A 23,025-nucleotide genomic window follows, 5' to 3' on the forward strand; every position below is an offset into this window, starting at 1 on the left:
TTCAATGATAGAGAATTATCGTCGAAAAACCGACATACGTGCATTACACGTTAGGTAATAGTTAGACAATTTGCCGCTAGATGGCGCTGTACACAAATATAATAAGTACCTCTGATTAAGTCTTTCGCTTTTATAGTTACACGAGATAATTTAAAGTATGTACGGAACCCTCGTTTTGCTAGTAAAACAAACTTGCGCTTGACCGGTTTTTTTTTGGTATCGATATCGTGTGTAAAGCGTAAGCGCACTAAAGATACAATAATATTTTATGATTGAGTGATAAGAAGTTTTGACAGATAGCATATTTTTATGACGAAATAAAATTGTGACGAAATAGGGTTGTCACAAATTTATCATATAATATAATACGTCTGAACCTCTATACGCCCAGACATCAAAACTTGCCTAGGCAAATGCAATTTTAATTTGTCAAAATAAAGTTTCAAATTAAAATGGAACGGGCGACCTTTTATTAGGCCTCTGGGCGGCTAGATGATAAAATTCCATATTTAAATAATTAAATATAATGAATTTCGGAACACATTCTTATTCCTATGGTAAAAAAGGTGTTACAATATAAGTATATACTGTATAGTATTGTAGTATACAGTACACTGTAGTCTGTACCTGGACCCGGGTATGTCCTTAAACTATGTCCAAAAGAGAGGTATGGACGCTGTGAATGTCATCTCGTTTTGTGTGGTAGGGCACAGCACAGCGGAAGTCATTCCAGATCTAGAGCAGAGCCCAACTAGGGAAGTACCTCCACCTAACAAAAACCGCTGCCAAATAACACTACTCATAGTGTTGTATTCCTGCCGGTGAGTAAGGTTACCAGAGCTCAAAGAGGGTGCGTTTGGGTTGGCAACACGCATGTAACACGGTGATAGCTTACCATCAAGCGGGCTGTATGCTTGTTTGCCATTGGCGTAGTATAAAAAAAACTTTATAGTATACATTTGTGTATTTAATCACTTAGATAGTCACTATTATCTATTTGAGGTTGACTATACGTAGGATGATCTGGAACGTCCGTCTGTCTGTCTTTATTAATAATATAGGTATTTCTGTAAACTTCTAGAAAAAAAATATGCGATTTACACAAATAGGTAAAATTATGCAGTTTTACCCTTGAGTAGAGTTCTAGACGACCTATCAATTCTTGTTAAGTACTTAGAAAAATATCTTAGTTTTTCTAGTAGGTACATATTTTTTGCTAAGGTACGCGCATCATATGCTATGTAAAATTTAAGCAAGTATCTAAGTAGGGAGGTGCCTATTAAATAATATATATTTTAAAACAAAAATATGAAAAATTAAAAATTATATGTACTTTTATTATTTAATGCTTATTTAAAACAATATTTAGTTTCTTGTTAAAACTTAAAAATTTAATTTATGTTAAAAATCGTATTATTTCACTGAAATACATGGTAAGTACAAAGCTGTGGTGGGGCATCAGACAATTCCTAAGGCAACTTGGACCTTTTGGGTTACCTATTGTAAAAGCGGGTTAAATTATTTCCACAGGGTTAACATTGCCCTGCGAACCCATATTTGTATCGTCGTATAAATCGTCGGGTGTAATTTAATATTTTTTAAATTGGTGTAAAAGGTTTTTTTCGGGCAATAATTGCCCCTTAGGGGTAGAGTAACCGGGCGTAAAAAAAAACTTTGTAAGATACGTTCCGAGTTGCGGACACTACTATTTGTCAACTATAGTAGTGATCGTTAAAAGTAGAATTATTTGCTTTGCGTAACAATTGCGTAAGTTTTTATAAGTTAATTGTTTTGATTGTATTATACAATACGTAAAATATGATGTTTTTATTAAATCTGAAACATTTATTAATTATTACGAATTAATACTCTCGGGGTGTTTTGGAACAATGCGGTCTGACTTATTTCGGTGGTCTATTATAAACCGTCAATATATTGTTGAATTACGTATGAACTTTTTTGTCTCTTTCTTCTTGCTAATGACGTGAAAGGGACAAAGACAATATATTCCAAATATTTCAAACTTTTATTAAGCCCCGCACGTTGAAATGACATTCGAATAAAGGTCACTTGAATGTTATTTTGTCTCACTCAGTGAGCAAAATGCGATTTTGCTCGCTGTTTTTAAGGAGCAAATTACCCTTGTTCTAGCTGCTGACGTGAAAAGTAATTTGACGTCAATATTGAGTTATTTCCTTATGTTGGATGGTAGAACGGACTTTTAAATTGCGATTTTGAATAATAAATAATTATTTAAGAACGTTCATTTTGTTTTGCTTTTGATGTTTTTCAGTTAAAATATTTATAAATTATTAGGTAGTAGATTTTTATCAAAACGAGATAACGTTCATGATAGTGTCAACCCTATCGCAAAAGTCCTGACAGCGCGGGAATTTAACGCGAAGCCTCTGCGATTTTCAGTCATTGCCGACGCCGATTCCAACCTAGCTCCACCCCCGCAGTAAGTACTACATAGTGCTCAAAACTTAGCTAACTCTCTTAAGAGGCTGTCAATACCTAAAGCGCGCACACTGTCTATTTGTATCGAAGTAAATGAGATAGCACTGTCGCATGTTACTGGGCCTGGGCAAGGGAATAATAAGAAAAATATTTAAATAAAAAAAAGTGGATTATTAGTGTAATATTTTACTCAATAGCGGTTTAGAAATAAATGTTTTGAAATTGTGATTTTAATTGCAGACCCATAAGTCAAAACAATAAAGACATAGAACCGTTTAATTGTGATTTTAAGACCAATCTTTGCAATTATTTTCTATCGAGCCGATTTCGTTCAATCATGTATCGAGTACAACCACGGTCTTTGAAATATAATTAATATGAACATATATTTTTCTTATTTGACTAAAACAAATAGTATTTCTTAAAAAAACTGTTTAAGTAACATCAATTTCAAGGACATTGGGTGTTGACAGCCTCTTAAATGTAGTTCTGTTTGTTTACTTGTTTTTTAAATATATTTTTTTTAATACTAGCTAGCTATGCCACCCATTTAGATTTTTGTTACGTCGCAAAGTTTAATGCACATGCATTTTAGTGTGAATGGATATTTTATCAATCGTGACTGCGTTATACATGCATGAATAAATTTATAAGCCTCAATTTAGTTAATTAATACTTTATCCCTTTCTTAATGATACGTAAGTCAAAATGATAGATTAAAACAAACAATTAATATGTAATTGAGCCTAGTAGTGCGATTCTGAACCCCTAGTGTAAGTAAATTTATTCAATAGCGTGCCGTGACGTACGCGTTTGCGTTAAGTCTCATTTTGTAAGTGATGTAGAAACAGCGCGCCAAGCGGGACGTTTTGGAAACTCAAAATCCAATACAAAATGAAACCTAACGCAAACGCGTACGTCATGTTTTGCTATCGAATAAATTTACACTAGGGGTACTGAATAATGCCATAACTATAGTATCAGGATTCGTACGTACCTAATAATTAATAACAATACCTACTCTATAGATAACTTTACGCTGACAGATAGTCTCAAGTTGTCCCGTACGTCTATAAATATGTTTTCTTCTCTCATGCTTTGAAAGTAGGTCATTGCTGTTCTCTGAAGTGTGCAGAAAGTGACGTGTTTCTGCTCTAGAGCATTATACTTTACAAGTACGCTTTTTTTCCGATAAGCACTTAAACAGCTTCCTGATAAGTAGATAGATACCCTCCCTGATAAGTAAAATTTGTTGTACACTTTCCATTCTGATATTTAATTTTCCATTCTATAAATAACGATACTTTTACCTAAATTGTCAATTGATACACGCCACATTTCCGCAAGCTTAGCCCAGCCCAGCCCAGGTGGCAGAGCGGTTCAGGCATCTGAGGGTCTACCGCGAACCACATTCTACGGGTTGCCTCCCTGTCACACTTACGTACAAATGTAGAAGTGCGACAGAGAGGCAACACGTCGAACGTGGTTCGCGGTAGGCGCTCTGTCGCGTAAACGGAGGACGCTTGTTCGATTTCACTTTCCACACCTGGGCACTGACGGCCTTGGTAATTTTTTCCTTTGTATTATGCAGATTGCTAACTGTGAACAATTAAAAAAAAATTGGTAAAGTTCTCAGATATTCCAGTACCCCAAGTGTAAATTTATTCGATAGCGAAACGTGACGTACGCGTTTGCGTTAAGTCTCATTTTGTATGGATTTTTGAGTTTCCAGAACGTCCCGCTTGGCGCGCTGTTTCTAAATCCCTTACAAAATGAGAATTAATGCAAACGCGTACGTCACGTTTCGCTATCGAATAAATTTACACTAGGGGTACTTATAAGGGGGCGTTTATATTTTAAATAAGTATATTTAGGAAATTTCGTTCTGATACAAATATGTATCCAGAGGCCGTGAGTTCAAGTCTCACCCATGGCAGTAATTTTTCCACTTTTACATTTATTCTAAGCTTAATAATAACATCGATCGCAGACGCTTCTGCTTTTTAAAATATAATTTAATATGTAGTTTTCAATTTTAATGACATGAATAGCAATTTCGGAAACTTTTTAATGGCATTTCCAGGAATTCAGTTGTCTTTATTTATTACTTACTGAATATATATTTTTCACTATTACGAATAATATCTTACGAGTAATAGTTTGGCCTGTGTATTTAGAACATTTAGAAACGGAAGTTAAGATAGCACTAAGTGTCTACTTTCTCACTCTTACTTCTACTTTCAATTGTGCAACGAGGGGGGTAAGTGAAACATTGGATACGAGCAATATTCTTACCCCCGGAGTTACACACAATGTTTTTCATCACAACTTAGAATAAAATAAATTTTAAGCGAAATAGTTCTTAAATACTGTGACATATCAAATATTCGTCCGCCATTTTGTAATTTCTTGACAGGTTAGGCATCGAAGGCACAGACCTATTGCTATTCGGCATTCAGCCACGATTGAAAATTATGTAAAAATATTTTATCAATAATTTTAAACATAAACAAAAATATTAAATTATAAACCTCAGTAGTTTAGAAGTTGAACTCATTTATGCTACTTGGTCTGTATGAATAAGTGACACAATTAAAAAAATAATCGCTCATAACTCCCGTGGGAACAATATAGCTAGGCCTTTGTCCTTCAGTACACCTGCATGAAATAAGGACATTTTCGAGCAAGTGTGAAGAAAATTTTTAAAATTCCACTAGCTCCAAATATGACGTTAGTTATAAAACAATAAATATAAACTTTACAGCCTAGAGGCTTGTGGCTTGTAATAAAAACATAAATTATCTTTTATTATCACCCTAATAAAGCAGATAAGTCTTTAGTCTAGCCTCTAGGCAGAGTTATCATCGGATGATATAACATCAGTTTTCTCTAACGCCTTGGCGCCATGTATTTATTACGTAAGACGATTTTTGCCAGTTTTTTAACCCCCTCCCACCGCTATGTTTCGAGTTTCTTGTCGGTCCATATAAGGATACCTTCCTGCAATTTAGGAGAGATTTAAATTTTCTGGGGTTAGAGGTGTAGCTTTATTTGACGTTCATAAGCGCATTGGAATATGCCTTCTTGAAAAAATGATCTATCCTTATGTAAGAAGAAATAAAGAATAGACCGAGTCCCTCTCCCTGTTTTATATTTATTACGTAACAATCTAAATGAAATCATTTGGTTTGTTTTAATTCTTAATTTACAAAAAAAAAAAATTAAGAACCTTTATTTGTACTTAGAAAGGTACTTGTCATTTTAATTTTTTGGCAATAATCAACTCTTGTTTTAATTTAAAGTTTTTCTTTATCTTTGTATAAGATGTTGATCTGTCCGCGCATTTATGTAATCTTATGTAATATCAAGACTTCCTACCCCCTTTTAAGGAAAAATAAGGCATGGTCGACCTGACGCCCTCCCCCCAACCCCTTGCGCCATCCATTTATTACGTAAGACGATTGTTTAATATTTTACCCCCAGCCAAGTTGCCAGTTTTTTACCCCCGCCAACTCCTATGTAAGAAGAAAAAAAATAGGCTGATCCCTCCTGTATTACGTCAGAATCTATAGATTTTAAAGACAAAAATGCGTACACTTTTAGTTTGTTTTAATTTTTATTTTGGATTTGGAACGTTTATTTGTACCTACAAAGGAGTAACTTTTATTTTTTGGTAAAATTCACTCTTCGGCACTTGCGGGGATGCCATAACTTAAATTATCGCATCTTTGTGATGTTACGTAAGAAGTATGAAGTCCCCTCTTCCCCGCAAAGGGGTATCGTGTAAGAATAAAATAAGACATCGTCAAGCTCCCTCCAACCCTAAATCTTCTTACGTAATAAATGAATGACGCCTTATAAATTTGTTTTTAATTTAATTCTGATATGATATTAATTCCATGCATCTTGCTCGAGCTGGGCCTTACAGCGACATCTAGCTTTTAAATTTGGGCCTTTTAAATTTTTCTTACATTTTACATCTACTTCACTATTAATAACTCTTTCTTTGATAGAGAGTATTTAGCAAAGAGAATTAAGTAAATTTTGTAGTCGACTAAATTTACTGCCATCTTTCGACACAGGACAAGAACTCTTAGAACGATAAATGGCTATTTGACCCATGTTCTTTCACTGATATGTGTTATATATCAGACGGTGTCGTCATCTACGTGTGTATAAATTTTTCTTGATTTTTCGAGGCACATTTTTTTTCTTAGGATTTATTTTGTCTTATACGGAGTTATATAATATATATATATTTCCATAGCAGTGTAAATTGTTTACTGTCATGTATTTTTGTAAACACCTAAATGGTAAAGATTGATACTAACTTTTTATTGTTATTTTTGTTTATCTTCCTATTTATGGGCAGTGCTAATAGACCATGTTTCGACTTGGCACTATAGGTCTAATTGTATGTATATCTATAAATTATAACACATTGTATGCGACTGTTTGTTTCCTAAAATGATCAACATCAAAACAGTAACATAATTTAAACTCCGAATGCCGCACATGCGTTCGTTGACCCCACAGAATTTCACTATGGTCACGGTTGAAGCGGTGCGCGGGGGAAAATCAGCGCATCGCTTTTCCAGATAATTGGTCTAGTTGTACTTTGTCTATGACTGACCATTCATATAACTATAATTCATTCATTCATTCTTTTAAAATTATGGCTTTAGTCCAGTGGGACTATATCGCCAGTGTCAAGGTATTAGGAGCTTTAAATACGACTAAAATTGTACGGTTAGTACAAGACATTGATTTTATCAGCTCTTGTAAAGCGATAGCTGGACTTTACAAGTAGCACTTGGACTACCGGCCGTTGGAAATGGTGGTAAACGCGTTTCAAGATTAATTCTCCATTCACTGCATACTACCACATTAGTTTACTGTTTAATAAGCTATCGATATTACACATTAAACAATATTAATGAGCAAAAAACAAAGGCGTGATTATCAAGATAGCGCTAGAAACAGACTCTCATGTACTGTTGTAACTTTTTTACTACACCTTGGTTTTTATTTACATACCACCATTTTGCAGTGAGATGAGTAGCTCACTAAAGCAAGTCAGTGAACAAGATCGCAATTTAATACCTACTCAGTATATTTCCATTGGAAATATCTTATTAAATTTATTAAAGGATCGACAACGCGTATAATACATTGACATATATCTAAGGACGGGCCTTACGGGCAATAAGAATGGGGCCAGTACAGCTATGCCACTGTCACGTAAATTAATTCGAGCCAATCGTGCAGTCTAACGCCATAACGCGATTGGTTGATGAGTTCAAATCCCGCGCGCGATTGGTCACAACTAGTTGCGTTAGACTGCTCGATTGGCTCGAATTCACTGAACTAGCACCATCCTTAGTGCCCGTAAGGCCCGTCCTTAGATATATGTCAATAGTATAAATGTATGATACCCGTGGAGTTTGTTACGTTCGAAGGCCACGATCGTTTGGTACCGAGTACTGACGTGGTAGTAAAAGGTTAAAGTGACCACTGAAGATCTTAGGTTAATTTAGCTACTCTAATAGTAGGTAGCATGCAAAAATTAGAAGTCGCCACAGTTATGTTGGATGTTAAATAGGTATACTTATGCATACATATGATGATATGATGATATATCGCTATGTGTGCGGGCTAATCTGACGTGCACCACATCTGTAGGTATGATGTAAATAGGTGATTGGAGATATTGCAGTTTGCTTGATTGGTAGCTCTAAAGTGTATGTTAAATCTTGAGACCTTATATGTCTACTAAAAACCGGACGAAATGTAAACCCTGTAATTTTTTATGCAAATTAGATTCATTCTTATGAAGATGGCCATGCAGTGAAATTTTGTTGTTTTTGTATTTTGCTTATTTCCATAAAATATATCTTCAAATAGGTGTTATTAGAATCAACGAGACGAACGTAAAGTATATTTAAATATATTTAAACTTTGGGGTCGATTTATTATTTAAGGTTTTCGATTTACATAGTAGGTATATATATATATATATATATATATATATAATACCTATTTATGTTGTCTAATGTATAGCCTGACCAGTAATATATGGATCGATAGATCACGCGCCATATTGCGGAATTTCATTGGAACTAAATTTTTCGTACTAAACTGAACTGTCATCCTATACGTAGGAATAACAGCGCCCTCTTGACAATGGTCATATATTTCTGGTCGAGCTTTACGATATTTTTAAATCTATGTTTTATTTGTACCTGGATTTAGTTTTAACCCGAACGATGATCAATCTTGAATGTTGATCTGTTTGTATTTTATGTACCTACTTCACTAAAATATTATTTTTTCTTCTCCTTCACAGATCTCACCCACTAACTCACCATGTCTCTCGACGAGGTAAGGACGTGACCACAATTGTCATTAACCTTTAGACTGAGCTCTTCCAACACCTTAGCATGAGGCTAAAAATAATCTTTATTTAAATGAAATACAACGGTTGCGGTTGCATAAGCAATTATCATAAAATTCATGGTTACAAGCTATAGAATATACATAGGTACCGAAGATACTCGTATGTACATTAGGCGCCGAGGCACGTCTATACTGGCCGTTTTGTGCGCGAGGTAATTGCCTCGCGCTTATGCTCGCTCTGTTTTTTTTTATTTATCAAAAAAAAAAGTTGGTACAATATACATTTACATAATATTTCGCCAAACCCGCCTATTGATTAAGTTGCGTAAAATCTAAGACAATTTAGTGCTTCGAAATTAACATCAGGTAAACGAGATGGCGCTGTACAGCTCCATACATTTTTCGGTAACTCTGTCAAAAGTTGACGTTTGACAATTCAGTGACCGCGAAACATATGGCGCAGTACAGCGCCATCTGTTTTGGATGTGAAGTAAGGAGCACGTTTTTTTCTTAGACTTTACCCCTCTATTACAATCAAGTATCTTTGATACATACGGATGAATCATTTAAATCTTTCTAGTAGCACAATCGGATTAGAACAAACCTCGAAATTTCTGGAGCAGTCCTGAAATTTGGTATGCATGTAAATTAAAGGTCCCTTATTCATGTCCACACCGTTTGACATTTGGGGAACTTGAGGAATCGCAGCCATCTTGGAAAATGTGTACCATCCTGAAGAAATTCACATTTTGCTTTTTTGCCACGTTATCTAGGAAAATATGGTGTAAGACAACATTAGAGCTTATTCAATTCTATACAAAAAAGTCCTAGATATATTTGCGAAAAAATACATCTTGTTATGAAAAATACTTGCTGAATCTAGATTTAGCGCTTATACACTTCCAGGGGACATTCTCTTAATGGGAAACTCCGAGGAATATACATTCCACTTTTGTCTATACATTTGTATATGATCTATGAAAATATGTCATTTGTTGAGCCACTTGAAACTTTGTTACTGCAGTGTTAGCTTAGACGGACTCTAATTCCGCCATTCATTGACATATTTCTCCACTAGACTGTCACTGTCAGACAAAAGGGAGCGTGCATGAACTGTAGACGGCAGCACAGATTCTTGTGCCACAGAAGCAGGGAGCTTCATTGGCGTGAATCATAGAATCAAATTTTCATGCGAAATAGAGTCAACGTGAACTGTAGGAGCAGGGGGCCTACCGCGAAAACCCAAACTCGCAAATTGCGGGGATCTTGCTCTTTTACTCTCACTACAAGACGTAATTAGAGTGACAGAAAAATGCCCGCAATTGACGAACTTCGATTTTCGCGGTTACAGCCCAGCATCTGCTTAGAAGCGTGATTGTTTTCGCTTTCGATTCAGGTCAGGAGATGGCAGACCCTAACCACGCACGGTTCCTATACAAAAGTCCATGGACCTAATGAATAGAATCAGGTGTTACTTTGCGGAAATCCATACTAATTAGAACAAAAATATTACTTTGCGAATCCGCGAAAAGATAACGTGCTAATAATCAATCAGTGCCAACTCGTTTATACTTGCGTATTTTTACATGCAATAAATTTATTTTGATTTTTACGCGTCGAGTTTTGTGCTTTTGGTGGTATTTTGTTATATTTATTTGCGTATTCATTTTGCGGTGGGAGGGTGGGAACATTAATAGCATGTAAAAATACGCAAGTATGTATAACGGATTAGCAAAGTAATATTTTTATTTTAATCCATTGGACCACTCTGATCAGGGTACAATGTCGTATTTTATAATCAATAAAATAACAAACAGAGTCCACGTAATCGATTTGTCATTGATTTATTAATATTTATTGATTATTGATTAAAGATAAAGTACTTATGTGATAAGGCGAAAAAAATTAAATGCGTAACTTGACGTGTAATGTAATGTAATGCATACGTGGCACTAATTTTTACACTCGAATGTTATCGATTCTAGATATACTATTATCATTTTATGGTAGCGTGACGCTGGCAATTTTTTTATTTGGATTTTTTGTACCAAATGCACTTTATAACTTGGAAGATTTAACAACTGGAGTCATTTTAAAGATCTTACCCCTCTGTCGAAAACCTCGGCCAATGGCCAAATATGTAGTATTGTATGGACTGACATTTATACATACAAATAGCCATACATTTGACGTGCCCCTTCCCCGCAAAAATTGGCAGACTGTTTTGTTCCGAAAATTACATAAAAGGCGTCTCCAGTTGTTAAATCCGCCAAGTTTTATAACAAAAGCTAACAGCCGCATTACTTAATGTCAAAATTAGACAGATTTTTTTATTTACCACCAAGTTAATAAATTTAAATGGTAGTACGGTACGGTCAAGGAATTTAAATTCAGTACCAACAGCATGAGGTCACTAGCGACTTCCATATTGATTGTAAGTGTGACAAAATACGAAATGGTACGGAAATTAAATTTCACGACTGTACCTAACATATTGCAATTGAACTGTTTTATTTAAATTAATTATTAAATACCTCACAAATATACCTTTAATACGAGTATAGTTCGTGTCATCCACGATGACGCGCAGATTTGTCAAATCTAACCTTTAAGGACGTGACAATACGAGTGAAGGCTCGCGTCATCGTGAATGACACGATCTATAAATACGTATCTTGCAAAAAGAATTGATCTAGGAAACTGCAGCTTATTTTAGATTGGTTGATTGAACATTATCAATTTCCGTTACAGCAATTCAAACAAGTCGCCGAGTCCGTCAGGAACTGGAAGACCAGGCCTGCCGACTCCGAGAACCTCGCTCTCTACTCCCTGTACAAGCAGGCTATCGCTGGAGACGTCAACATCCGTAAGTACAAGGATAACATCAGTCTAGAATTGGATTAGGCGCGCCGACTCCGAGAACCTCGTCCTGTACGCCCTGTACAAGCAGGCCATCGACGGAGACATCAACATCCGTAAGTATCCGGATACATCCGTGAAACACCCGTCTAGAATTGAAACAAGCCCGGTGGCGACTCCAAGAACCTTGTCCTGTACTCCCTGTACAAGCAGGCCATCGCCGGAGAGCCATACTAACTATCCCAAATTGAGCATGGTTCCTTGCGTTATTATTAACTTATTAAGGTACGTTTATGTATTGCATTTGGGTTTAGATTTAGTCATGTCCTCAAAAATATATTTAATAAATCAATATTCGTTATCACTTGTCAATCATAGGCCAATTCGAGTTTTAGCTATTCCATATGTTTCCGATATGATACTGATCTGTCTGTGTCAAATCAAAAGTGACATTTTTGGTTGATTCAATGTCACCTTTGACACTGACAGATCAGTATCACATCGGAAACAGATCGAATAACTAAAATTCGAATTTGTCTGTCAGATATATTCTTGTCATTAGATTATTAATTATTATTGTGCCTTCGAGAAAAATATTCTTTTGCCGCTATATTTAAGTCTGTCACGTCACAAAAACAAGTTTTGAGTTAAGGAACCTTATAAGTCTTATAACATATAAACATCAATTTATAGCGTTTAACGTAAAGCCGACGTCATATATCGTAGATTTAATTATTGCTGTGTATAAATTATAGTCAAGATCATCCCAAAAAAACAAATCATTAAGAGAGGTCCGATCACGGTGCGGTGCGGCAAGGACATTGTTTCTACAGCCAGTTATTTGTTGCATTATAAGTGACTTAATGACGTATGCATTAAAGTGATTTAATGACGTGTCGTGAGCAGCCCGCGTACCCAACGTGCATATCGTTCACGTTCCGTGGCGAACGAAACGCAACTGTCACTGTCGCACTTATATGGTGATAGAGAGAGATGACTATGCTACGCTATGGAGCATTAACGATTGTAACGTTGACTACGCGGCCAGGTTGTGTTTACAACGTCTGTCTTGGCTGAAAGTTAATACTTCTAATACTACTAATAATACTCACTAACTACATACGCAACTGTTGTATACCTATATGGTATAATGTAAAGACAATAATGCACAGTAAGTACTAGGAAACGGAGAATTATTCACGAGTTACCTGCTTTTTTCTGCAAAGAAAGAGTATAACGTAAGACTCTTATCGTAGTGAGAATTATTATTGAGGAACATTATAACATTTCGTGAGGACATGACTAACTAGGGACGACCTTTCCACCTTTCCCCCTCGCTATACCGTAACGTAATCCAGTAAAGGATTCGTATAGTAAACACCCCTATAATGGAATAGGCACCAGTAATGGGATGGTATAGACAATTCCTGTAAAACAAGTATTTACCATCAGGTTTTAATCGCTGGCAACATTTTACCATATACAAGAGCCAAAGAGCTGCTTAAGTTTAATTTTTCATTGATATCTGTTAGTTTGAAAATTAATAGCGACATACATCCCATAATTGGAGCAAAAAACCATGGTTTTAATTGGTTAATAATTGGACATTCAATGTTTAAAGCATAAAGCGGTAGAAATTTCACAGATGTCGGCGAAATATCAAAAATACTCCAAATTTTCTCTTAACCTTTTGAACGCCACGCCGATCGCACGCGGCGCGCAATCGTGAACCTTGTCGGTACGCATGAAGGCTGTAGCCGCGCGCGTCATATAACGTCTTTGGCGGTCAAAAGGTTAAATGTCCCATGATTGGTGCCGTTAAGATATAGGAGGTGTAAACACACATTGCTTGCCCTTAGAGTTGGTCAAAGGCGCATAGCCTTTCACAGATAGCAGATAGATAGTTTCACGGGTACCGCCGTGGCGGGTGGTTTAGTGGTCAGGACGTAAGCCACGCAAGCTGAAGACGCGGGTTCGATTCCCGCCTCGGCCACCGGTGGACTTGATCAGTTTTTTCTTTAGTGTATGATATCTATTTCAGTTTATAAGACATGACTAGCTCTCAAGTCCCTATTTATGCGAGGTACCATCCCAACGTAAACAAACGCATTAAGCATCTAATGAATTAAGGTGCATATTATGTTTGCGGCCTTTCTCGGAAAATATTTCTACAGTCTAGCTCGGCTCGGCTCGAATAGTCGACTGCCAGCGTATTTCGGATCGGCTTGACTTCTTGGCGCTGCGTAGAGATGTGACCTAGCTCTGCATTTTCTATCGCATGTATAACGGGGAGTGCTCCTAGGAATTGTTCGGATTAATCCCCGCCGCTTCTTTTCGCCATCGCCCTACGCGACAACATTTCCATCCTCACCACTTAGATGGTTGGCAGTCTTCAACTGTGCGTTTCTGCTGGAACTTTCTGCCTCACACTGCTAAACTGTGGAATGAACTGTCGCCTGCGGTATTTCTGGACCGATACGACCTTCAAACCTTCAAGAAAAGAGCGTACTCCCATCTTAAAGGCCGGTAACGCAACCCCTCTGGTGTTGCAGGTGTCCATGCTCGGCGGTAATCGCTTACCATCAGGTGATCCGTCTGCTCGTTTGCCTCCTCTATCATAAAAAAAGTCTAATTGTCACGACTTATAAAATATGTATGAAAAGTTCATGGCAATTGGACGCAGATGCAGACATACAAGGTGAAAATTATCGTGCTTGACCATACACGGTGAATATGTTGGTCATACTGAACATCTTTTACTATGGGGCCAACCCCGAAATCACGAAAAAAAAGCTATTTCATAGAAAACGTTGATATGTGATTTGCCAAAATGTATGAGACGGCAGATTTTTTCCGCGATTCCGGGGATGGTTCTATAGTAAAAGTTACTCAGTATGACCTACATATATAACACTCAGACCATGGTCAAACATAACAATGTCACCCTGTATTTCCAAATAATTTCCTAGAGGTTTTATGTATTCTAGAATGAAGATATTCAAATATCTTTAATTAGTGCCCACTTAAAACGTATAGGTACTGTGTCATAACGTCATAAGAATGACTCACATTGGAACGGGTCAGGGCCGAGGCATCCGACACTACGTTTTCTATGACGGCTGATCGGTAATCACATGATGTTACGTGGTATTAAACTGAAGTGTCGCTGTCGGACGCCGCGGTCCAGTCCCAGACCGGGATCGTTCTAAAGGATGATTCACGCGAGACCGGGCCAAGGCCGGGCCTGAGCTTCCGGCGCTCCGACTCGGCCCCAGCCCGGTCTAGCGTGAGTCGTCCGTAATGTGAGTCAAGTCAAGAGTTGACTTAAGACAAAACTAGTGATAAACACCTGGCACTTTCTATTTGCTAACCTACTTAGTTTTTCAAGGACTGTCTAGATCTCTACCTCAAAAAGTTAGTCATCAATTTAATGAGTATCTACTCGAGATAGCCACTTGAATGTTAGTCATTGGTACACGTATCTTTCTATTAGTCACCTTAAGGCGCTTGTGTAGCTGGCCTCCTGTAATATTAACATTGCGTCAGTCAGACACAATAGACCAATTATAAAATAATTAAAAGTTGATTGCTGGAAGATGAGCAACTGCACAGTAACATTGCATCCACTAAATGATTTCTACTCAGGCTCCTAACGTTCTTACGTAATTCATTAAGGGACCCACTTCGCCGGACAATATCGGCCTTAAGTTTGATAGTACTCTTCCGAGTAGATTTCCGAGTAGAATTTTAAGTTTAATTAAATTTTTACAATTTCAAACTTTTTTTCCACTTTTTTTGTAGATATTTTTCCACCGCTTCATTAGAAATTAATGTTGAATACTTATTTGCCACCGATTCGCAGACAGATAACTTGCTAGTTAATTAACCAAGGATAATATTGTCGAGAAAAACTGATTAAGAATCGCCAGTACAAAGCTGCCGAAATTACCTTTTTATACAATTGAAGTTGCGTTCTCATTTTAATACTACATGCTGGAATAATATGAAAATTGGCATGAACATTGAAGTAACATATATCAAAGTGAATTTTAAATAGAGACGGATTGTCAAAGAAAACTTTGTAGCCACAGTAAATTTACTGCCACCTTTCGACACACGATTAAAACTTTTAGTACGCCATTTGACTTTGATCCTTATTCTTTCAGTGATATGTGTTAAATTTGTTAAATATCAAAAAGTGGCGCCATTTTAAAGAGCATAGGCCAAAGGTTATGGTGACATCGGTTGTAACGATGCCGCTTACTGTGGCTACAAAGTTTACATTGACAATCCACTATTTCAAATTCTCTTTTATATTGAAGATAGTATTTAATTAACATAAACTAACTAAATTAAATTTAATAAAATAATAAACATAAATAAGAATATTAAAAAAGCGGCCAAGTGCGAGTCGGACTCGCCCATGAAGGGTTCCGTACCACCGTACCATTTATACCGTATTAAAAAAAAACTACTTACCAGATCTCGTTCAAACCAATTTTCGGTGGAAGTTTGCATGGTAATGTACATCATATATTTTTTTTAGGTTTATCATTCTCTTATTTTAGAAGTTACAGGGGGGGGGGGACACATATTTTACCACTTTGGAAGTGCCTCTCACGCAAACTATTCAGTTTTGAAAAAATGATATTAGAAACCTCAATATCATTTTTGTAGACCTATCCATAGATACACACGTTTAATGAAAAAAAAAAATTTTTCGTTTCAGTTCTAAGTATGGGGAATCCCCAAAATTTATTGTTTTTTTTTTTCTATTTTTGTATGAAAATCTTAATGCGGTTCATAGAATACATCTACTTACCAAGTTTGAACAGTATAGTTCTTATAGTTTCGGAAAAAAGTGGCTGTGACATAAACGGACAGACAGACGGACATGACGAATCTATAAGGGTTCTGTTTTTTGCCATGGAACCCTAAAAACCCCCTCCTACGAAGAGTCCCCCAGGTCTGTCGCCTGCGAAAGTGTGCCCATAAGGCTGGTTACGTTCCCTCGTTGAATGGCGATGCCTATTCTTTGGCCTAGGAATGAGCCAGCCCTAAGGTCACCCGCAGTCTCAAGCAGTTTTTCTCTTTGCATATATCCATGCTCGAAATTCGTTTTCGTTGCTAGAAATCGCAACACAAATGAAATAAAGCGATTATAATTTTTGTATGTAAATATACAATACTCTACTCACACTTAATGTAATTAATTTAATTGTTATTCTGTATGATTTACAGGTTTTGGATCTTAAATAGTCTTCCTCACTCAGATAGGAAAAATTACAAGTGACCCAATTTGACGGTATAGATTTTTAACGAAATTTTCTTTTTTCAGCTGAGCCCAGCGGTATTGTCGAGAAGGCCAAGTGGAAGGCGTGGAGCGAGCGCAAGGGCATCTCCGCCGATGACGCCAAGAAACAGTACATCGACCTGGCGCAGCAGTGGGCGGGCAAATACGCCTGAATCTTTTTTTAAGTTAATTTGTTAAGGATTATTACTAATAAAATATTAACTTAATTTTTTAGCGCATTTTTCTATGTGTAATCCACTACGAGTATACCTAGTCGCTCAGAAAGTTGTCGTCTTAGCGAACCCCCAGGGCTCGAGAATTATGAACATTTCACAAAAAAATCTATATAATTATCGAAACTGAACTCAACATTTTACGAACATTGGTTGGAAATTGCGTACAGAAGTACCTAACCTACAGGATAGATTTTTTTAAATCGTAGACTATGAAGGCACCTAACCAGATCCCGTGCAACTACGCCAAAGTTTTAGAAAATTATCAACTTTTTAATTACGGATGATGGGCACTTACCAAAAAGTCAATATGTATAATGATTGAAAACTTCTTAGAGACCAGCCTAGGTTGGGGCACTAGAAAAGCCGCAAATGTAAATAAATGTTTCCAATGTTTTCATACATAAAGAAGGCAAAGTTTGCTTCCGAGTGAAACGCAAAAAATTTCACCACATCGATGAAAATACTAGCTAAAACATTACAATTTTAACATTAAACACAATTTGCATAACATTAAATTGCACTCTTGTGTATATAATGCAACTACATCACTTTTTGGTGAATAAAGATAGCCTTTACGAGCTAGTATAGATGTGGTGAAAAAACGTAGGAAGCGTTAACTTTTTTATTGGCTAGTAGAAACTTCTGTTTTGATACGCAAGTCATAAAGTTAACTGTTAAACATTATTTAGTTACTTAAATACACCGGATGGTACAGTCGAGTTCATAAATATTTGTGCATTTAATCACCTTATGCAATTGATTAAAGTGAAGAAATGTATACATATTTATGACCTCGAATTTGTATAAATACGATTACTGCCATTTCGGAATCTAATTGCCCCACGTTCCCCTAATTATATGTATCCCCATTTAAGTTTCAAGATATTAAATATCAGTGATCATAAATATATATTTTTATCTGATAATTGATAATTTTTTGTATGAAACTTTTGTAGTATCGGTATTATAATACCGATAATATAATATAGGTATCGCCTATAGGCATTGCAGCCAGGGGTCCGATAAGAGTCCGTAGTCGTATCAAAAATCGCTAATAATTAACAATTTTTTTTAAATATCCTTAGCATCTCTAGTACGTTGAGTCATATTAATATCGGGTTAAATATTTTCTACATTTGCGCTGGGAAGGCGGTGTTACTCGTCTGGATACAATACACAATGATCAGAACCCCTAGTGTAAATTTATTCGATATCGTAACGTGACGTACGCGTTTGCGTTAAGTCTCATTTTGTATGGAATTTAGAAACAGCGCGCCAAGCGGGACATTTTGGAAATATAAAAATTATAAAATCCCATACTACATGAGACTTAACGCAAACGCGTACGTCACTTTTCGCTATCGAATATATTTACACTAGGGGTACAGTACGGCTAGCACCAGTACCCCTAGTGTAAGTTTTATCGACATCATAACGTGACGAACGCGTTTGCGTTAAGTGTCATTTTGTATAGGATTTTGAGTTTCCAAAACGTCCCGCTTGGCGCGCTCTTTCTAATTCACATACAAAATGAGACTAAACGCAAACGCGTACGTCACGTTTCGAAATCGAATTTATTTACACTAGGGGTACTGTTTGATTCTGACATTCGCTAGTGTGTGCGTAAGGGCCACCCAACACTAGCGTCTTATGAGCGTCAGGCAGCGCCAGCGAATGGAAAATGGCATCGCTGCGTTGCACCAACGTTGCGTCGAGCAGCAGCCATAGAGTTGTCTAGACGCTGATGCTCATGAGATGCTATTGAGGTGCATCTCGCTCGTACTCGCATATAAGTGCGAGCGAAATGTATAGAAATCTGCTATAACACGACTTATTAGCCTGGAAAGAGCTCAGCGTGCACTCTTATAAACAATGTATTAAAAAAAAACCGTTTACCGACAGAATCATTATACCAACTAAGCGACCTATTATCAATAAGGATACTATATATTCTACAAATCACTTTAATAAAACATAAAACCCTTTCTTACAGTGCCGACTATGACTCCAGAAGGACAATAAAAAACGTTGCTAGTAACAAAAACCAAGTTTGCGCAAAAATGACCCAATTACCGTAAGTGCGTAGTTTTTTGCGGCATATCACTAATTTTACACTACAATTTATAGATCCTTCCCTACCCACTGTTCACTGGTTTTGTTGTTTTTGTTGCGAACTCATTTATACTTAGTTAACTAATTATTGTTTGTATAATAGGTAACTAGTAAATTAGTAAGTAAGCATTACACCAGGGGTCACCAATTAGTTTCGCTCGGGGTCTGTTTTAAGTAATGAAATGACCATCGCGGTCCGCACAACATTTTATAGAGAAAATATTTATTAAACAAATATAATTAAAGAAATAACAAAGGTATTTTTTTACATATCAATAAGAAAAATTACATTTTTTTGTTGCGGACTATCTGTCTGAAGTTTGGAGTAAAATTGGTGCAAGCTATTGACATTAAATCCTGGAGATGTTCGTCAGTAAGTCGTGATCGAAATTTATTCTTAATGAAGTTCATCTTCGAAAATGCTGCTTCACAAATATATGTTGACCCAAACAAAGTAAGAAGTTACAAAGCTAATTTTTGTAGTTCTGGATATTGAATGCCACACACAAATTTTATCCAGAAGTCTTCACTGGAAACTTCCGTATGTTTGTGTTTTAAAACTGTGTTTTCTTGGAAATCTATCATTTCTATTTGCAGAGGAGCTTTATCACTCCCGAAAACAATTGCAGCTTCGTTGCTCCATTCACCATCAGGATGCAGAGAGTAAATGCTGCTAAGGATTTCTACAACATTCTCAATTTTTTTAAAGTCTGCGAACCTGTTTTTAAATTCCGATTTAAGATCCGTAATGAACGTTTTGTATTGGCCGACGTCAATCTCGTTGTCACTGCTGTTTATTTTATTTAAATTGGGGAAGTGTAAGCATTCATTACCAAGATCATTCATAAAGAGATCGAGTTTTCGCGAAAAACTTTTTACATCTGACATGAGCTCCCATACAAGCTTTCCTTTGCCTTGAAGTTTAAGGTTCAGGTCATTGATATGTTTAAAAATATCCGTCATGAAAGCAATGGCAGCTACATTTTCTTTTTCGTTTAGGAAACTTAAGTAGGCGTTTGCTGAAATCTGGTCACTGTTGAAAATAAATGTCTTCAAGTGTTCTAAAATGCTGAAGAATCTTTCTAAAACGCAGCCTTTGCTTAACCATCTCACATTATTATGCAACAGTAGATCGGATACATTTTTATTTCAAATTACGTACTCTGTAGTGCAAAAGTTGCTGTGTTCTCGCGGTCCGCACAAAATGGGTCGGCGGGCCGGATGCGGACCGCGGTCCGCCATTTGGCGACCCCTGCATTACACTAAGGGGTTTTCTTAAGCGTTGTGCGTGTAAGAAACTTTGTTTGTTTAACCTCCAAACATACAATACAATACAAATATACTTTATTGCACACCTCAATACAGAAACAGTACAAATATTACAACACATAAAGAAGAGGTAAACAACAGGCGGTCTTATCGCTAAAAAGCGATCTCTTCCAGACAACCTTTCGGCAACATACAAGTTTCGGTTACATACTATTGTAGTTTTTATTTATATTTTAGTTAAGTGCTTTGTAAGTGAGTATGCACTCGCTATACTTGCTGATTATTTATTTCTGTTTTAGTTAAGTTTCTCTAAAGTGAAATCTATAATTTCTTTGATAAAAATAAAGTTCTATAAATCTAAATATGACCTTACTTATGACCGTTAACCACTTAGTTCAATATTGATGATTGATTCATCTACAGTGCCATGCCGCGGGGGATACCCTATTAGTGTATATTTATTTAATAATAGGTAAACTTCCTAGCGCTCGACACGCGAATGCTCAATAAATGACACCCTACTGTCACCTATGACTGTGAAGTAAGTTTGAAGTGTATGATGTATTGATGTAGTATGATCTACTTTTGCTGTTATAAGTGTTATATTTAGCTATTTTTATGTTTATATCTTATATATATTTATATATTTTAGACGATTTAAAAGTGCTTGTTGCTAGGCCTATTTGAATAAAGAATAGGTGTATTGACTTTGACTTTATTATGTATGTTTAAATGTTGATATCTATTTTTTTTTACCAGCGCAGCCCTTGTTTTGCATGGATTACACAAAATCTTAACAAATTGTACACTTACATTGTAAACCTTCCTCAAGAATCACTCGATAGACGACACTATCGATAGGTGAAAACCGAATGAAAATCCGTTCAGTAGTTTTCGAGTTTATCATAAACATACTCGTATAGGCAGACACTTTACTACTACTACTAGGACTTTACACCACTACACAAGTGTCCCTATATCACTATATGTCTGTGTTTATTTACTATAATTGTGTGTATAAAAGTGGGCTTCGTAACTTTTTCTGTAACACCTATTTTTAGGGTTCCGTAGCCAAATGGCAAAAAACGGAACCCTTATAGATTCGTCATGTCCGTCTGTCTGTCCGTTTATGTCACAGCCACTTTTTTCCGAAACTATAGGAGCTATACTGTTCAAACTTGGTAAGTAGATGTATTCTATGAACTGAATTAAGATTTTTACACAAAAATAGAAAAAAAAAAACAATAAATTTTGGGGGTTCCCCATACTTAGAAATGAAACTCAAAAAATCTTTTTTCATCAAACCCATACGTGAGGGGTATCTATGGATAGGTCTTCAAAAATGATATTGAGGTTTCTAATATCATTTTTTTCTAAACTGAATAGTTTGCGCGAGAGACACTTCCAAAGTGGTAAAATGTGTCCCCCCCCCCTGTAACTTCTAAAATAACAGAATGAAAAATCTAAAAAAAATATATGATATACATTACCATGCAAACTTTCACCGAAAATTAGTTTGAACGAGATCTAGTAAGTAGTTTTTTTTAATACGTCATAAATGGTACGGAACCCTTCATGGGGGAGTCCGACTCGCACTTGGCCGCTTTTTTATTAAATTGTCTTTTTCCGTTAACCAAAGGTTGTCTGATGAGACAGCCCAAGATAAGATAAGACCACCTGTCGTCTATGTCTATGTCTATCTTTAATCAATTGTTTTTTTCCTTAAGTCTAAGTTAAGTTTAGTTAAGTTGCTAGAGACAGACAGGCAGCGATTTTGATTTTGATAGACTGTTCTATTTAAAAGTCTTAATTTCATAAGTTTGACGTTTAAAATAACACTTGCACAGTCTGGGCTATCAACATCGCTGCCAACTTAGCTTGTTCTAACTCTATTTCTTTTCAATAATTTTGAGAATAAAAATGCCTAATCACTAAATCGTCTTACGTAATAAATGGCGTCAAATTTGTCTACTAAAATATTTTGTCTAAATAATATATTTTAATATAGTACCTAAACTTATTTATCAGTTACTACTTTTATACATATAGTGTTAAATTTTAACAAAACAAATTTGGATGCTTTTTATGGACATTTAAAGGGCAAAGAGAGGGCAACGGGATTTAGATGTTATTCAAAATTTATTTAATTATTTATGTAAATTTTATTTATTTATTTATGTAAAATTAATTGCACAATTTAACAAAAAAGAGGACAAACGGCGGACTTAACGCTTTAAGGCATTCTCTACCTGTCAACTATTGGGCTAAAGAAATATGAGACAAGGCAAGTCGAGAGTCAAGACGAATACGATTATATACTTATTAGTACCTATACTTACACAAATATCTATATATAGGTTCTCGTATCTATACACCTTATAAAACGGAGTCTCCTGCCGC

The 23,025-nt window shown here is 36.1% G+C and overlaps 1 protein-coding gene across 1 annotated transcript; it reads left to right on the forward strand.

The window, feature by feature from the left end:
• Positions 1 to 2,375: 2,375 nt before the first annotated feature.
• On the forward strand, positions 2,376 to 17,235 carry LOC133521110 (acyl-CoA-binding protein-like). The gene is made up of 4 exons (XM_061855874.1): positions 2,376 to 2,461; positions 8,807 to 8,841; positions 11,608 to 11,722; positions 17,054 to 17,235. The coding sequence occupies exons 2-4, from the start codon at positions 8,827 to 8,829 to the stop codon at positions 17,179 to 17,181; spliced, it is 258 nt and encodes an 85-aa protein (XP_061711858.1). The 5' UTR covers positions 2,376 to 2,461; positions 8,807 to 8,826; the 3' UTR covers positions 17,182 to 17,235.
• Positions 17,236 to 23,025: the final 5,790 nt, after the last annotated feature.

The sequence above is a fragment of the Cydia pomonella genome, chromosome 9 (genome assembly GCF_033807575.1).
Source record: "Cydia pomonella isolate Wapato2018A chromosome 9, ilCydPomo1, whole genome shotgun sequence".
Taxonomy (NCBI): Eukaryota; Metazoa; Arthropoda; class Insecta; order Lepidoptera; family Tortricidae; genus Cydia; species Cydia pomonella.

Coding starts and splice junctions, on each gene's coding strand:
- LOC133521110 (XM_061855874.1), top strand. Junction 11,723..17,053: donor CGCTGGAGACGTCAACATCC/GTAAGTACAAGG, acceptor TTCTTTTTTCAG/CTGAGCCCAGCGGTATTGTC.